This window comes from Gastrolobium bilobum, unplaced genomic scaffold (assembly GCF_033153095.1).
Source record: "Gastrolobium bilobum isolate Gb01-03AN ecotype WA unplaced genomic scaffold, APGP_CSIRO_Gbil_v1 utg2398, whole genome shotgun sequence".
Classification (NCBI taxonomy): Eukaryota; Viridiplantae; Streptophyta; class Magnoliopsida; order Fabales; family Fabaceae; genus Gastrolobium; species Gastrolobium bilobum.
Genome location: NW_026897140.1, coordinates 13,399 through 27,746, shown reverse-complemented (window position 1 = coordinate 27,746; position 14,348 = coordinate 13,399). Strand labels below are relative to the sequence as shown.

The window sequence follows — 14,348 nt, the reverse complement described above, 5'->3', positions numbered from 1 at the left end:
GTTGGATTTTTCCAATTAAAATAATAGGTTTGTCTTAGTACAAAGACTGAGAGAGATAAAGTAGTAGTTTAGTAGTATAACACTCGTGTCCACTATAATATGCAGATAATATTATTTAATAATCATTGTAGGCAGATTATAACTTTGTTTTCTTTTGTTGGAAAGGGTCAGGGTCAGGGTCTACAAAAACGACTTAGAAAAAGGGGTGAGACAGACACAGCTCATTTAATTTAATTTTAAGTGTAGTATAGGATAGAGAAAGGGCGAGGGGTGCACTTTAAATATTATGTGCCTTCCTCATAATGTTTTCTTTTTCAGCCCTTCTTCCTCCCTTTATCTTAAGCTAGAAAGTTGAAAGGTTGGGAGAGAGATACAAAAGAGTTCACTCCTTTAAACCCTAACTAGTATTCTTCTCATCACTTGCTCTTCCTCAAAATTTCTTAATTACTTCATATTTATCTCTCTTTCTCATTCTATGTTTGTTGATTTAATTTGTTGAAGGGCAAAGGAAACGAATATGGGCTCAATGAACACAAACAACTGGCTTTCGTTTCCACTTTCTCCAACTCATTCTTCCTTACCAGCTCATATCCAAGAAACTCAATCTCATCAGTTTTCTCTTGGGACATTAGTCAATGAGAACATGGAAAGCTCTTTTCAAAATCACGGTAACCTCTCGTCCAGTGTTTGTCTCTTCTGTATTTGACTAGTTGCAATCTATTCTCTCTAAACTAAATATATTTGGGTGATTATTTAATTCAACTGCGCAGATTGGAATCTGATTAATACTCACAGCAGCAACGAAGTTCCGAAGGTAGCAGATTTTCTTGGTGTGAGCAAGTCTGAAAATCAGTCAGATCTAGCAGCCTTTAATGAGATTCAGTCAAATGATTCAGATCATTACATGTTCACGACCAACAGTCTTGTGCCGATGCAAAACTCGGTGGTACCCACTTCAAGCAATTATGAGTATCAAGAAAATGCTAACAATAATCTGCAGTCATTGACATTGTCCATGGGAAGTGGTAAGGGTTCAACATGCGAAACCACCAGCGGTGATAATAGTACAAACAGTACTACTGTTGAAGCTGCACCTAGAAGAGCATTGGATACCTTTGGGCAGAGAACATCAATATATCGTGGTGTAACTAGGTTGAAGTCTGAAAGAGCACACTATGTGTTTGATTGAATATTCATTTTATTTTCTTGTATAAATTTTCATACGGGTACTAAAATAGTAAAGTATTTTATTTTTGCCCTTATTTATAGACATAGATGGACGGGAAGGTATGAAGCACATCTTTGGGATAATAGCTGTCGAAGGGAAGGACAATCAAGAAAAGGTCGACAAGGTAAACTTCAAATTATAGGGTTTCCTTCTTATTTTCTTTTTCTTCAGAATCAACATTTACTAACACTTCTATTTTTATTTTTTTCTTTTAACTTGGGCTTCTATTTCTTATTTCCATCAGTCTATTTGGGTAAGTGTCTCTTTCTTTGGAATTATTTTCCAGTCCCCTTTTATTTTTATTTTTCCCCCTTCATGATTAATGGAATAGAGAAATTAATCCACAATTAATAAATATTCATTTCATTTTATGCTAGGTGGGTATGACAAGGAAGAGAAAGCAGCGAGATCTTATGATTTAGCTGCACTGAAGTATTGGGGTACATCCACCACTACCAACTTTCCCGTAAGTTGATGCCGTTATATTATAGTTTGGCCAAGGTTGCCAGATTCAGGTAATTCGAAATCATTATTTATGTTGTGTTGCAGATCAGTAACTATGAGAAGGAACTTGAAGAAATGAAGCACATGACAAGGCAAGAATTTGTGGCCTCCATAAGAAGGTAATTAATTAATCAAGAGAGGTATCTAGCACGTATACTAATTATGGTGTTGTCAAAACTACGTTTTGTAAATTAACTAGTATAGGTTAATTATATATTTTTGAACGTAATACTTTGCAGCTCATATAGTTCAATTTCCTCTCCTTATAAATTGCAGGAAGAGCAGTGGATTCTCGAGGGGTGCATCAATGTATCGCGGAGTCACAAGGTAGTTATTAGAATGTCAATTATTTTTATCTTTATTTTTTCTTGGTAGTTATTAGAATGTCAATTATTTTTATCTTTATTTTTTCTTGGTAGTTATTAGAATATTAATTATTTATGATTGTTTTAGGCATCATCAACACGGAAGATGGCAAGCGAGGATAGGAAGAGTAGCGGGAAACAAAGATCTTTACTTGGGAACTTTCAGTAAGCTAAAATATTTAAGCTTCATGCACAAACAACTAAACTAATTATTAAGGAATAATAATATATAGAAAGAAACAACTCTTGTTTGAATTATAGGTACTGAGGAAGAGGCAGCGGAAGCATACGACATAGCAGCGATAAAGTTCAGAGGTCTGAACGCAGTTACTAACTTTGACATGAATCGTTACGATGTGAAAGCCATTCTTGAAAGCAACACTCTCCCAATAGGAGGAGGAGCTGCTAAGAGACTAAAGGAGGCTCAAGCTTTGGAATCTTCGAGAAAAAGGGAAGAGATGTTAGCACTTGGAAACAGCTTTCAATATGGAAGCTCAAGCTCAAGCAGGCTACAAGGTTATCCTCTAATGCAAATGCACCATCAGTTTGATCAACCTCAACCTTTGCTAACACTACAAAACCAAGACATATCTCAGTACAGTCAAGACCCTACGTCGTCGTTTCATCAGAGTTATATCCAAACCCAGCTTCAGTTGCAGCAGCAAAGTGGCTCATATATTCACCACCAATCAGCGCCTCAGAATATCAATGGTCAGTTCTACAATAGCTACCTTCAGAACCACCCGGCTTTGCTTCAGGGGTTGATGAACATTGGCTCTTCTTCTTCTTCTTCTTCTTCTTCTTCAACTGTGATGGAGAATAATAGTGGAGGCTTTATGTTCATGGGGAATAATAATGGCCTTGGCATGGCTTCGAATTCTTCTTCGAGTAACGCAGTGGGATCAGCGGAAGAGCTTGCGCTTGTTAAGGTTGATTACGACATGCCTTCCGGTGGTTATGGCGGCTGGTCGGCGGCGGAAGACACCATGCAGGCTTCAAATGCTGGTGTTGGTCTTTTTACAATGTGGAATGATTGAGTCTCTCAAGTGGAGAGGAGGGAAGGGGACCCTAGCTAACCAGTATGGCGCAACTATTTACCATACATTTTTCTTGTTTTTTTCTTTGTTTTTTTAATTCTGCTACTATCACAAGTGAACATCTAAGAAAAGAGAAAATACGAGCTAATTAATTTTCTATGGAATGTTTATTCACTACTGATTAAGATGTACTTTGCAGAATGACCTTCTTCACGGTTTTGCTTGATTTAGGTCTTTATTGAAGTACTGAGTACTATTATGTGCCAACCATATGCCTGAGTGCTTTTTTGGTGCATCAAATACAGTATACATCTGCCAAAAATATAAAATTTTGGGATTTGAAGAAAAAGGCACAGGTTATATTTATAAACTTTTTTATTTACAAACTCTTACAAATTATACTATGTAGGACCGTTCCTACATTAATCACACAGTGTATGACTGATCCTACATTAGTGTAATTGCAAAATAAGTTTGTAAACGGATCCTGTCCCGATGGAAAATACTTAAAAAGATATGCATCGGTTGGAATGAAAACTTTTTATTTTATGAAAAAAGAAGAATCTACTTCAATACATTTAATGTATAGAAGAAATTCCCCCAGTATGGCTCGGTCTTGCAATAGGTATAAAACTTTAACCTTATATAACTCAAATTTTGTATGCAGAGGATTCGATTTTCTCGTTTTAAATGAAAATTTATCTATACACACACATATATATTTTGGAAGAGAGAAAAATAGAATTCTGAAAACGTTATGTATTCTCTCCCACCCCCCAAAAAATAAAAAATACTTCAAATGACCAGTAAATTAAGGCCTGTTTGATTGTGTTTTGGTTTTTTTTGTTTTTAAAACTGTTTTGTAGAATAATTATGAAAACAGTTGTTTTCTATGTTTTTTTGTTTTGAAAGTTAAAAACCAAAACAGAAAACAAAAACAACTCAAATAAACAAAAAAATAGTTACAATTTTTAAAACTTTTTTTACAAAACAAGCCTTACCAAACGAGTTTTTTTATTTTTTTGTTCTAAAAACTAAAAAACTATTTTAAAAAACAGTAATCAGTCAGAGCCTTAAAGTCTTATACACATAATATCTAATTTCTCAAATAACTAGTAATTAATCATACAACTAATAATTAAAGCCATTAGATATTAGTTATATCAACCGTGAAGATTAAAAATGTAACTTATTAGATGTATAATTATTGATTTTAAACTTAGTACTTCATGTAAATTATCTAAGATCTCCTAGCTAGCGCCTTCTTGTTCCAAGGTAGCTGCTTTTTAATAAAGGGTTCACTTTTTCTGCAGTTACTGCAGATAAGTTATCTGCAGTAAGCCCAATACGACGTCGTTTTGGAACGAAAATCATAGTGTTTTTGTAATTTGAATTTATTTCAGGATTATAATAGTCTTTATATTTATAATTTTTAAGATTTCAATACCAAAACGACGTCATTTTTAGAATAAATGCAGATAACTTATCTGTCGTAAATGCAGAAACATTTTTCCCTTTAATAAATTAGGTTATGGTAAGCGAATATGGCGCTGGAGTAAATTGAAATAGTGCACTGATCGGTTGTTTTTATTTATTTAATTTAAGCCAAGGAAATTTCGAATTGTTGTTCTTAATTACTTATTTCGTATTTTAAGCCAAGGAAAAATCGAAGTCTTAGTGCATTGATCACATCGGGAGAGGTATTATTTATTAATAGTCTGTACTATGGTTTTTGATATATCATGTCATTTTATTTTATTTTTGGTTTTTTTCAACATCATCTTTAGGTTAAGCACAATTACCTTACAATATATGTAATAAGTGATATACAATTGCAATTAATACCGTGGTTGGATTGGTGTTCATCTGTAAGATAATAAAGACATACAAGGCATTATTTATAAAGGTTTTAAAGTTTTATTTTAGTGATGGTATTAAAACTTGGGAAAAGGACAATTAATTTCTCTCAATTCTTTTAATTAAATAAATTTAGAATTGATGACATTGATAAAATAAACGATTATGGATCATATATTAATTATGTGTTATATTGTATTGTGAAAATTTGACATTACCTTAACAAAATGATAAGAATTGATTTTTAATATGATAATAACATTAAACTTAATATTTTTTAAATTACAAGAAAAATACATAATTTTTTTCTCCCTAGAAAATTAAAAAAAATAAATAAATGAAGATTTTATTGAATTGATTCAGATGTCTACCTTATCCAGCACTGACCTGTTCAGTTCTACTGCAACTCAATATCATTCTTTATATTCCAAATGAACATGATGCAAAAATGATAAACCTTGGTTTCATCTTGTTTTGAAAGTAAAAAGGAGTCTAAAAAACTCTTAAATTAAAGAAAAAGAATTATGATTTTGTGATATTTTCTATGAATTATCATTTGCACATTGAATTAAGATAATCTTGATTTTCGTTTGTTTGTATTTTTAGGTAATTGGATTAAGTTTTGGGACGATTTAAGTTTTGTCATGGAAGTTATGTTTTTAATCATAAGAAAATCTTCTCGATTTGCTCTTCCATGCAAATTATTGTATCAAAAGTGATGGATTTAGATCTTGAGATTCGCATATAAATTGTAGATATTTCTTTTATCTTTCCAATTAGGTCAAGATTACATCACTCTACCTCCCGCGCAGCTGTGCGAGTGGCAGAAAGTAGGGATGGTTGCACTCTTGGGCTTTGACTAGCTATAAAAGGGAAAAAGTTTTTATTTTAAAAGGGCTTTTTGAAGAAAAAAATGACGAGGAGAGGGAGAACTCAACGGTTATTGAGCGTAGGGGGAGAATGTGCAATCAACGTGTGGAAGCATTGAGATCATCATTCTCCTTAATGATTCTAATAGAATTTTTCTTTAATCTTTCTCTTCTTTGTTCTTTCTTTTATGGTTTTCTAATTTTCTTATGGTAGGTTTAAATGGAACGCAATTGGATCTTGATATGATTTGATTTATATTTTTTAATACAATGTTTCCTTTCATTATTAAGTGAATTATTCTTTGCATAATGCTTCCATGAGTATCCCTCTTGTGGATTGATATAGGGTTTATATATACAACAATAGAAATATTGGTATACGATTTGATTTGATAATCTCACCATATTTTTGAATGATTCTAGGAATAGATATATGAAAATATGTAATCTTGATAATTTTGTTTACAATGTTTACGCCCTTTTAAGAGATGCTAAGACATTAGGTTTGTTGAAAGAGAGTAAAGTGTTAAAACACTAAGAATTTTGATTTTAACTAATTGTGTTGAATTTAATGTTTTGAAACTCGGCCTGACCGGTAATCAACTTGGTCGAGGTACTGGGGTTCAACCGGTTTAATTAAATTTATATTAAATTATATAATAAATATATTATAAGGTGCATTTTGACCAACAATTGATGGTAGCCTAGTGGTAAGTGATAACACTACTCACTCTCATAAGTTGAATTCAATTCCCAGCCACTGTCAAAAGTGGAATACTTTGTCCAATTTTTAAAAAATTGGTTCAAGGGAGAACACAGCTTGACCCACCGGTCCCGAAACCTTGGTCGACTCGATCGATCCGATCCGGATTTTAAAACGCTGGTTGAATTAGCATCTAAGGCCTAGGTCTACGTTGGATTAGTAACCTTATAGTCAGTTAAACTTCTTAGAGAATCCCCTAAGGTCTATATCTCTTAGACTTAAACTTATAGAAAGTAACCTTACAGATCTTACATAAGGTTCCCAAAAGCGTAATTTCTCACTTTGACCAATCCATGAACTCCCAAAGCGTAATTTCTCACTTTGACCAGTCCACACTTATTCTCTGAGAACCGAAGTCCCCCCACAGAGTGTTCATACTTATTCTCCGAGCAACAAGTACTCAACGGAGTCTTAACAAATTTTGTATATAACAGCTTAATGTGTTTTTCATCAACACGTGAGGCGTCCCCCACTTTAGTAGCATATAGCATATTTTTATATATAGATATATATAACTTCATCTAAAAAATATCTACCAATAATTAAATCAGTAACATCATCTCTTATATTAATGCTACATCACTTATCATCATATACATTCCTAAATCATATACTTAATTGAATTACTCAAATCTGAATTTTCCTTTTCGTAGCTAATTAATACTATAAATCATATTACATATCGCAAAATTCAATCAATAGATTTCTATCAATTCGAATATGCATACTCATTTAATCTCTTAGTATAAATTTCCTTTTTACTCATCACAACTTGATTAGGCTTACTAACTAATTTTTTTTTTTATATACTTACTATACCATATTTGACATGAATTTTCCAGAGAAGATCAAAATTAATCACATAATTTCAATGAGTCAATTTGTCTACTATTACTTATTTCAATCATAATCGTTATTTTTTATTCTTGTCATTCCTTATCTTTCTGACTTATCAAATCCGGATTTCTGATATTAAGCGACTGTTATAGTTGCTAATTAATAATTAAGTAATCAGGGAATTTATAAGACAGAAAGATAATTATGTAATAGACTTTTAAAAGAAAAAAATTGTGTGAGTATGCATATTAATTTGTGGTAAACTATAGTGATTTAAAATAAGTAAAGTCTTCCGCTAATTAATTAAGCAAGTAAGCTTTATGACCATAAAGTTGTGTAACAAATCGGCTCGAGATGGGATGTTACAAGGTCGAGATAAGTCTCAAGGTGGATCAAAGACAAGACCCGATTTCACTTGCTTTTATTATGATAAATTGAGTCACAAGAGATCTGATGTCAAACTATAAAAAAAATCAGAAAACAAGTAATGTCAAGCCGGATCTAATATACATCTGTGCCAAGTCATTATTGTTTTGCTTATTTGATTACTGTAGCTGGTAAATATCTCTCTTTATCCTTTTAAATCTTTGCTTTCATTTTCTTTAAGTGCTTATTGTTACCTTCCTACGGTTATATCCTTTATGGAGTCCTGATTTAGTCTATTGTTATTAATTATTCACTAATTATTATTATTATCTATTAATTCTTACTCTCATTTATTATTATTATTATTATTATTATTTTATTATTATTATTATATATAACACCTCACAATTCTAAATCAAATATTAAAATATTAAATGAGAATTAAAGGGAAGGATTAGTGAAAATCTTGAAAAATAGGCCAAAATACAAAGAAAGGGCAAAACGGTAATTAGCCAACACGCAACCCTAGGCAGATAATAATTGAGTAGAAGGTCTCAGATGATAAAAATAACCCTGGAAATGGATTCAGAACGAAAAATCGAGTGGATAGACAAGTTTCGAAAAATTTGATGAATAGTGATTTTTCCGGTGTAAAATACTGCGGTATAATTGTACCGATAAGCGTGAAAATATAATCAGTATCGTTAGGAAGTAAAAATATGACGTGGACAAGAAAAATACGTAGGTTATGAATTGATGATTTAAATTAGGTGATTGATTAAAGTTAAATCGCATGTGGGACCCACCTCACTTAAGTGGACCTTGCCACTTGGACAACACCACAAATCTGATTTTTCTCTCTCCTCCTTCGTCCTCCAAACCGTGCTTGCATTTCATGGAATGGGAGATTTGCTTCCAAAATTTCTTTTCTTCATAACTCTTTCAATACACCTCCGAATCAAGAAAAGTTTGTGAGCAAAGTTGTTGGAAATCATCATCCGAACACAACCCACCGATTAGTTTCCCTTGAAACCCTCTCATTTTTTGAGAAAAGGGCCAAAACCAGCCACGAAAATTGGAGGGATTTTTGTGATTTTGGAGTTGTGTGTTCAAGCCAATGCTTGGAGATCATTTGGAGGGGGTCCTAGGCCAAGCTTGTGAGTATATTTCAACACCTCTCATGGATTAATTTGATGATTTTTTTCATGAACCCTAAAGAGGGCTTGGTTGATTGATGTGTTTAGAGAGCTCAAATGGAAAATGTTTTTACATTAATGTGTCTTAGAATGATGTGTAGTATCCAAAAATGCAATAAAAATTATTGATGAAAAATGTGAAATTTTAAATTAGAAAAATTTTAGGATGTCAAGACTTTGAGTTTTGGAAATGTGTTAGGATTGGATTGATGAGTTGTGGCGTGATTGTAGGTTGATATAATGGGATTGTATGATGTGTGAAGTGGTTAATTGGATTGAAAATCTCTTGGAATTGCCTTGGTGCAATTCGGCCATGTAGAGGAAAAAATGGGGAAATTGTGTTGAAAAATTATTTGAATGATGTGTTGTGTAATTAAATGGAAATTAGATGGTTTGTTTGGTGGTTGGAAGGTTGAAAAATCAACGGAAAAATAATTGGTAGTGTTTAGTGTTAAATTGTACATAGAGCAAAATATTAAGCAAAACGATGTTTAAAAGACGTAAAGTGAAAAACAACACTTGATATGGCCTTTCGACAACCTAAGGATGCCTAAGAAAATGAGATAGAAAAGTTAAAAAAATAAAATGCAAAATTGCACCTTAATGGCCGAACCTACATGGTGTAGGGGAGGATTTTTGACGTTTTCGTAATTTGATAGAATTGTCGTGTATTGATTGTTCGTACATGGTTGTTGTAGGTTTCCGTACGTTGAGTTGAATCCTGACCCGTGAGTCGGTGGATTACCATTGGTCTTGGACCAAGTGGGATTTAGGTAAGTGATTGGAACAATGCTTGAATAATTGTTAACTTGCATATGTTCGTATGAGTTTTAAGTGATTGAGAATGTCCTCTGTGTAGGCATTTCTGTTGAGTAACGAGCTCAGAGAATATACTGCTTTGGAGCTAAGTGGAGAGGCTTATTAAGGTAACCTCTTGGTACTGGGGCTTGATCCCCTTGTGTGTTCCATCATGCCCGTTGATGGTGATGGTAGGAAATGTATGTAAGTGATGTAGAACAGCATGATCCTGCATATAGTATGTATGTTGGTACATAGGTACCGAGTCTCTGGCCAGTAGACAGTTTGCCTTCGGGCATTTCGGACTTCCATTGGATAGGTCTCCGAGAGGGAGTTTCAGTTGACCTAGGGTCGTGGTGTGTGATCCGGATAGGAGCACACTAGAAAGTCTCGGGTGTATGCGGATGGGAGGGGTACCTTGGTTGGATGTTCTTGGAACACGCCTTGGATGAGATTCATAGGCTTATATGCCAAGCCATTAGGCAGGGCGTTGCGTGGTATTGGTAGCTAACATTCCAGCTTCGTCGTATTTTATATTCCTATGATCCCCAGTTTCTCTAAATCCCTTGCTTTATCCCGTTTTTCAAGATGTTGTTTTATATTATATATATGCATCAAAGTGAGCCATTGGGCTGAGTATTCTCCAGAACCTCTGGGTTACTGAGATATATTCGTATATCTCACCCCGTCTTGGGGGCATTATTTCAGGAGGTAGCAGTGGCACAAGAGCGGCGGGCAAGAAGCTCGTAGGATGAGTCGTGGGAGGACTTTATGCTTTTGCATTTTGATGGCCATTGGGCCTAGACTAGATTTAGGGCATGAACATAGTATTTATTTATAGGATGAGTTTATGTTCATATTTGTTCATGCTATTTTGCCTAAGTCTAGATACAAGTATTTTATAGCATATGGAGATTTATGAATTATGTTGTAATTGGATAATTGTAAAGATTTTATTTGGACCTTGTGTAATTTGAAGCATGTGTAATACGATGAAAGGGCAATAGGCCTATTTTAAGATTATGATTATATGTATGTTTAGAAAATGCATGTAAATGGACATTGGTGATTGAAATAAGTTAAGGAAAAATAAAGTGAGCAATATGGTATGAATTGTGTAATAACTATAAACTGAGTTGTGTTGTAAGTGCCCCAAGGCATTGTTGGTCCTTGTGTGTGCCACCCATTGGTTATTAGGTACATTTGAGGTATTAGAAAGCATTTCCAAACTTGGAGATTTTTGTAAAAACAAAGAAAACTCTGGCGAATTTTCTGTAGAATTGGCAGAATTTAGGCAAACTTCGGGAGAGCATATCTCCCTCCTCAGAGATCTGATAGGGACGTGTCATATGCCATTTTAAAGCTTGAGATGTCCTCTACATTTTGTTAAAATTTGAGAACTTTCTGGGTGTTGGAATTTATATATATATATAAATTGTATAGACAATCTATTGGTTATGAATAAGAAGTTTGGTAGTGAAAAGGTGTGCCTTTTCGTCAACAAACATATGTATCTTTTCATCCTAAAGGATGTGTTGTTTCATCCTAATGGACATGTTGTTTCATCCTAACGGACATGTTGTTTCATCCTTGAATGGGTGTCTTTTCGTGTTGAACGAATGTGTCTTTTCGTGTCGAACGAATGTGTCTTTTCGTGTCCAACGGATGTGTTGTTTCGTCGTCGAATAGGTGCCTTTTGGAACGTGACTTTACGTTGTCTATAAATAGACACTGACACCTTCAGAAAATGGATCCAATTTTTTCTGCACCTAAACTCTGCCGGAATTTTTCTCCTTCCGGTTTTTTGCATATTCCTGTTCATACTCCGGTGTGATTTCCTCTGGCATATTGTTGTGTTCGTTTGTGCTGTTGACTGGTAGTGCCGCCACTCTTCAGACGAAATCCGTTCTATCCTGGGAGACAAGTGTCCATCAACCTTTGGCATCAGTGAGGGGGCAAATTGTCTTAAGGAGACACGTTCTGTGGGCTCGGATTTAATTCCTCTACTGCATACATTAATCTGTTCTGATTCTTTATACTGACTACAAGTAAGTCTGTTCTTATATTTTTTATAATTGCACAGTGATAATTCTGATCATCTACCTCCTCTACCTTATACATGGGTTCAAATCTCTTAGTGATATAATATCACCCACTGTCTTCTATAACAATCTTAAGACAATTTGGTGTTTTGAACCTGTGATCAGTATATTATGTATTTTATTTCATATACTGTTTCTGTTTTTATTTACTGTGTGATTAATTAATCTGTGTGATTAATTTCGAATTATGTTTGTGTAACATAAATGGAATTTCTAATTCTGTGTCGAGTGTTTGATTCTGTGTTGTTGAAATTATGTTTTTACTTTACCGTGTCTCGGTTCTGTTCGTTTTCATACTGGTATGAATTTTTCATTTAAAAAAAAAACAGAAAATTTGTATACACGGTTAACCCTCGGTTTGTTTTGAAACCACCACAGAAATAAAGGGATCTGTTTAATATAATACACTATATATATGTTAAATTGGTTAGCATTGGTTATCGATTTTCGTGTCCATGCTTTTGAATAGCATTTTCAACACTGTACTCTCGATTTTTTGTACAAAGATTATTATAATATTGGTTTTTCATATTGATTTTGAAAAGTAATTTATCGATGGTCGTGCCTTCATATTGGTTTTGATATATACTACAGTACGGTTTGCTTTTGAATACGGAAGTATGTATAAAATCAAAACCTTGCCTTGATATTTGAAAACTACTTCGTGAATATTGTTCTAATATGATATTTGTTAGTTTTCGTGATTTGTCTTCTACATATATATACATCTTCTATTACGTAATATATATGTTATTGTTCTAAAAGTCCTGTGTGGATTTTGGCTTTCATATATATAATTTGTTTCTCGTTTATCGTGCTACATTGTATTTTAAATAGAATGTGTCATGTTGATGCTTGGATTAATGTTTATAATTGATATGTGATTGCTTATCAAATGCACTGTGTGTGAACCGTGGATGTCTTTTGCAAGTGAAACCATATGAAGTTTCTTTCTCAATAGATATCATGTATTACTTGATGCATTACGGCTTTCGGATGCCATTAGACACTGCATGTTGTGTTTTGGTTTGTGAAAAAAAAATAAAAAAAAAATTTGATAGCCATTACTGTGGCACGAAATGTTGCACCGAATGGTTCTTGAGAGTCAGACCAAAACGTCTCCGTTGATTCATGGACTCATACCATGTATAAAGGGTGCATTGCAATTAAATCCATGATTGCACATAAAAAAAAAAAGGAACTGCAAAGGGTCAGTTTTGAAATGCATGAATTGATGCATAAAATAGTTTTTGGTGGAAACTTGATGGGGTTTTCACGGTTGGAATTTGATGGTTACATTTGAATAAGTAACCACAAGTGAACCAAACGATTCATGTGAATTTATGGCTGAAGCACAATTTCATGTTGCCATAATCGTATCCGGCCCGAATTAATTTTGTCATCTAAATATTGAGTTTCTTAATTTATTGACTTTAATTGAATTTGTAGTGGGGCTATTATTATGAGAGGGAAAAATGACATTTGGAAAGTAGTGAATTAGATGGCATTTTATATTGAATACGTGATTAATATATATGTGCATTTTTTGAGAATATGTGTTGACTGCAATGTTGCAAACAATACATAATAATTGTGTTTTTGCATGAAAGAAAAATAACTTTGAGAATGCAAAATGTGGAATCTTAGATTCTCTGTGTTTGCAAAATATTTGCATTTTGGAATTAAAGTATGATAAATTTCTTGAAAATATCTGAGTTGATTTAATTCTAAATTATATGTTTTATTTCAAATATCATAAATGATGTGACGATTATGTATCATTTTAAGGGTTAAATTGGAATTTATTATTTGATATATGTGTTATAGTCGAATAATGTTAAATTGAAAGTTTAAGGTATTAAGGAGCGATCAAGGGGGAGATTATGATGACCCTTTGAGAAATTTGTTTAGAGTTTGAAATTTTACACAAAACAATGGCTTCTTACGCTCCACAATCCAATGGGATTGTTGAGAGGAATGATGTCCTCTTTGAGGAATTTTGTTTAGAGTTTGGTACTATATATCAAACGATTGCTCCTTATGGTGTTGCAATTTAATGTGATTGCGTATAAAGAACCAGACATTAAATAAAATGATGTTGTTGATGTCTGGTTTATGGGGCAAAGTCATTTAATGACAAATTATATAATCAGTAAAGTACCCCACAAGAAAATTAAGAACATTCCCTATGAAATGTGGAAAGGTAGGGAGCCTACCTTGAATTATCTTGAAGTGTGGGGGTGTTTGGCTAAGGTTGCGGTTCCTAAACCTAAAAGGTTGAAAATCGGACCTAAAACTGTGGATTGTGTATTCATTGGTTATGCAGGTTTCTGGTTTATAAATCTGATGTTTCAGATATACATGTTAATACGGCTATTGAGTCAAGGGAAGTTACTTTCCTTGAAGACGTATTTCCGTATAAGAAA

At 33.4% G+C, this 14,348-nt stretch overlaps 1 protein-coding gene across 1 annotated transcript; it reads left to right on the top strand.

The window, feature by feature from the left end:
* The first annotated feature begins 517 nt into the window (after positions 1-517).
* On the top strand, positions 518-3,134 carry LOC133304451 (AP2-like ethylene-responsive transcription factor PLT2). Its single transcript, XM_061504487.1, has 9 exons — positions 518-668; positions 771-1,152; positions 1,270-1,352; positions 1,473-1,481; positions 1,606-1,694; positions 1,778-1,851; positions 2,009-2,059; positions 2,186-2,262; positions 2,359-3,134. The coding sequence occupies exons 1-9, from the start codon at positions 518-520 to the stop codon at positions 3,132-3,134; spliced, it is 1,692 nt and encodes a 563-aa protein (XP_061360471.1).
* The last annotated feature ends 11,214 nt before the right edge of the window (positions 3,135-14,348 follow it).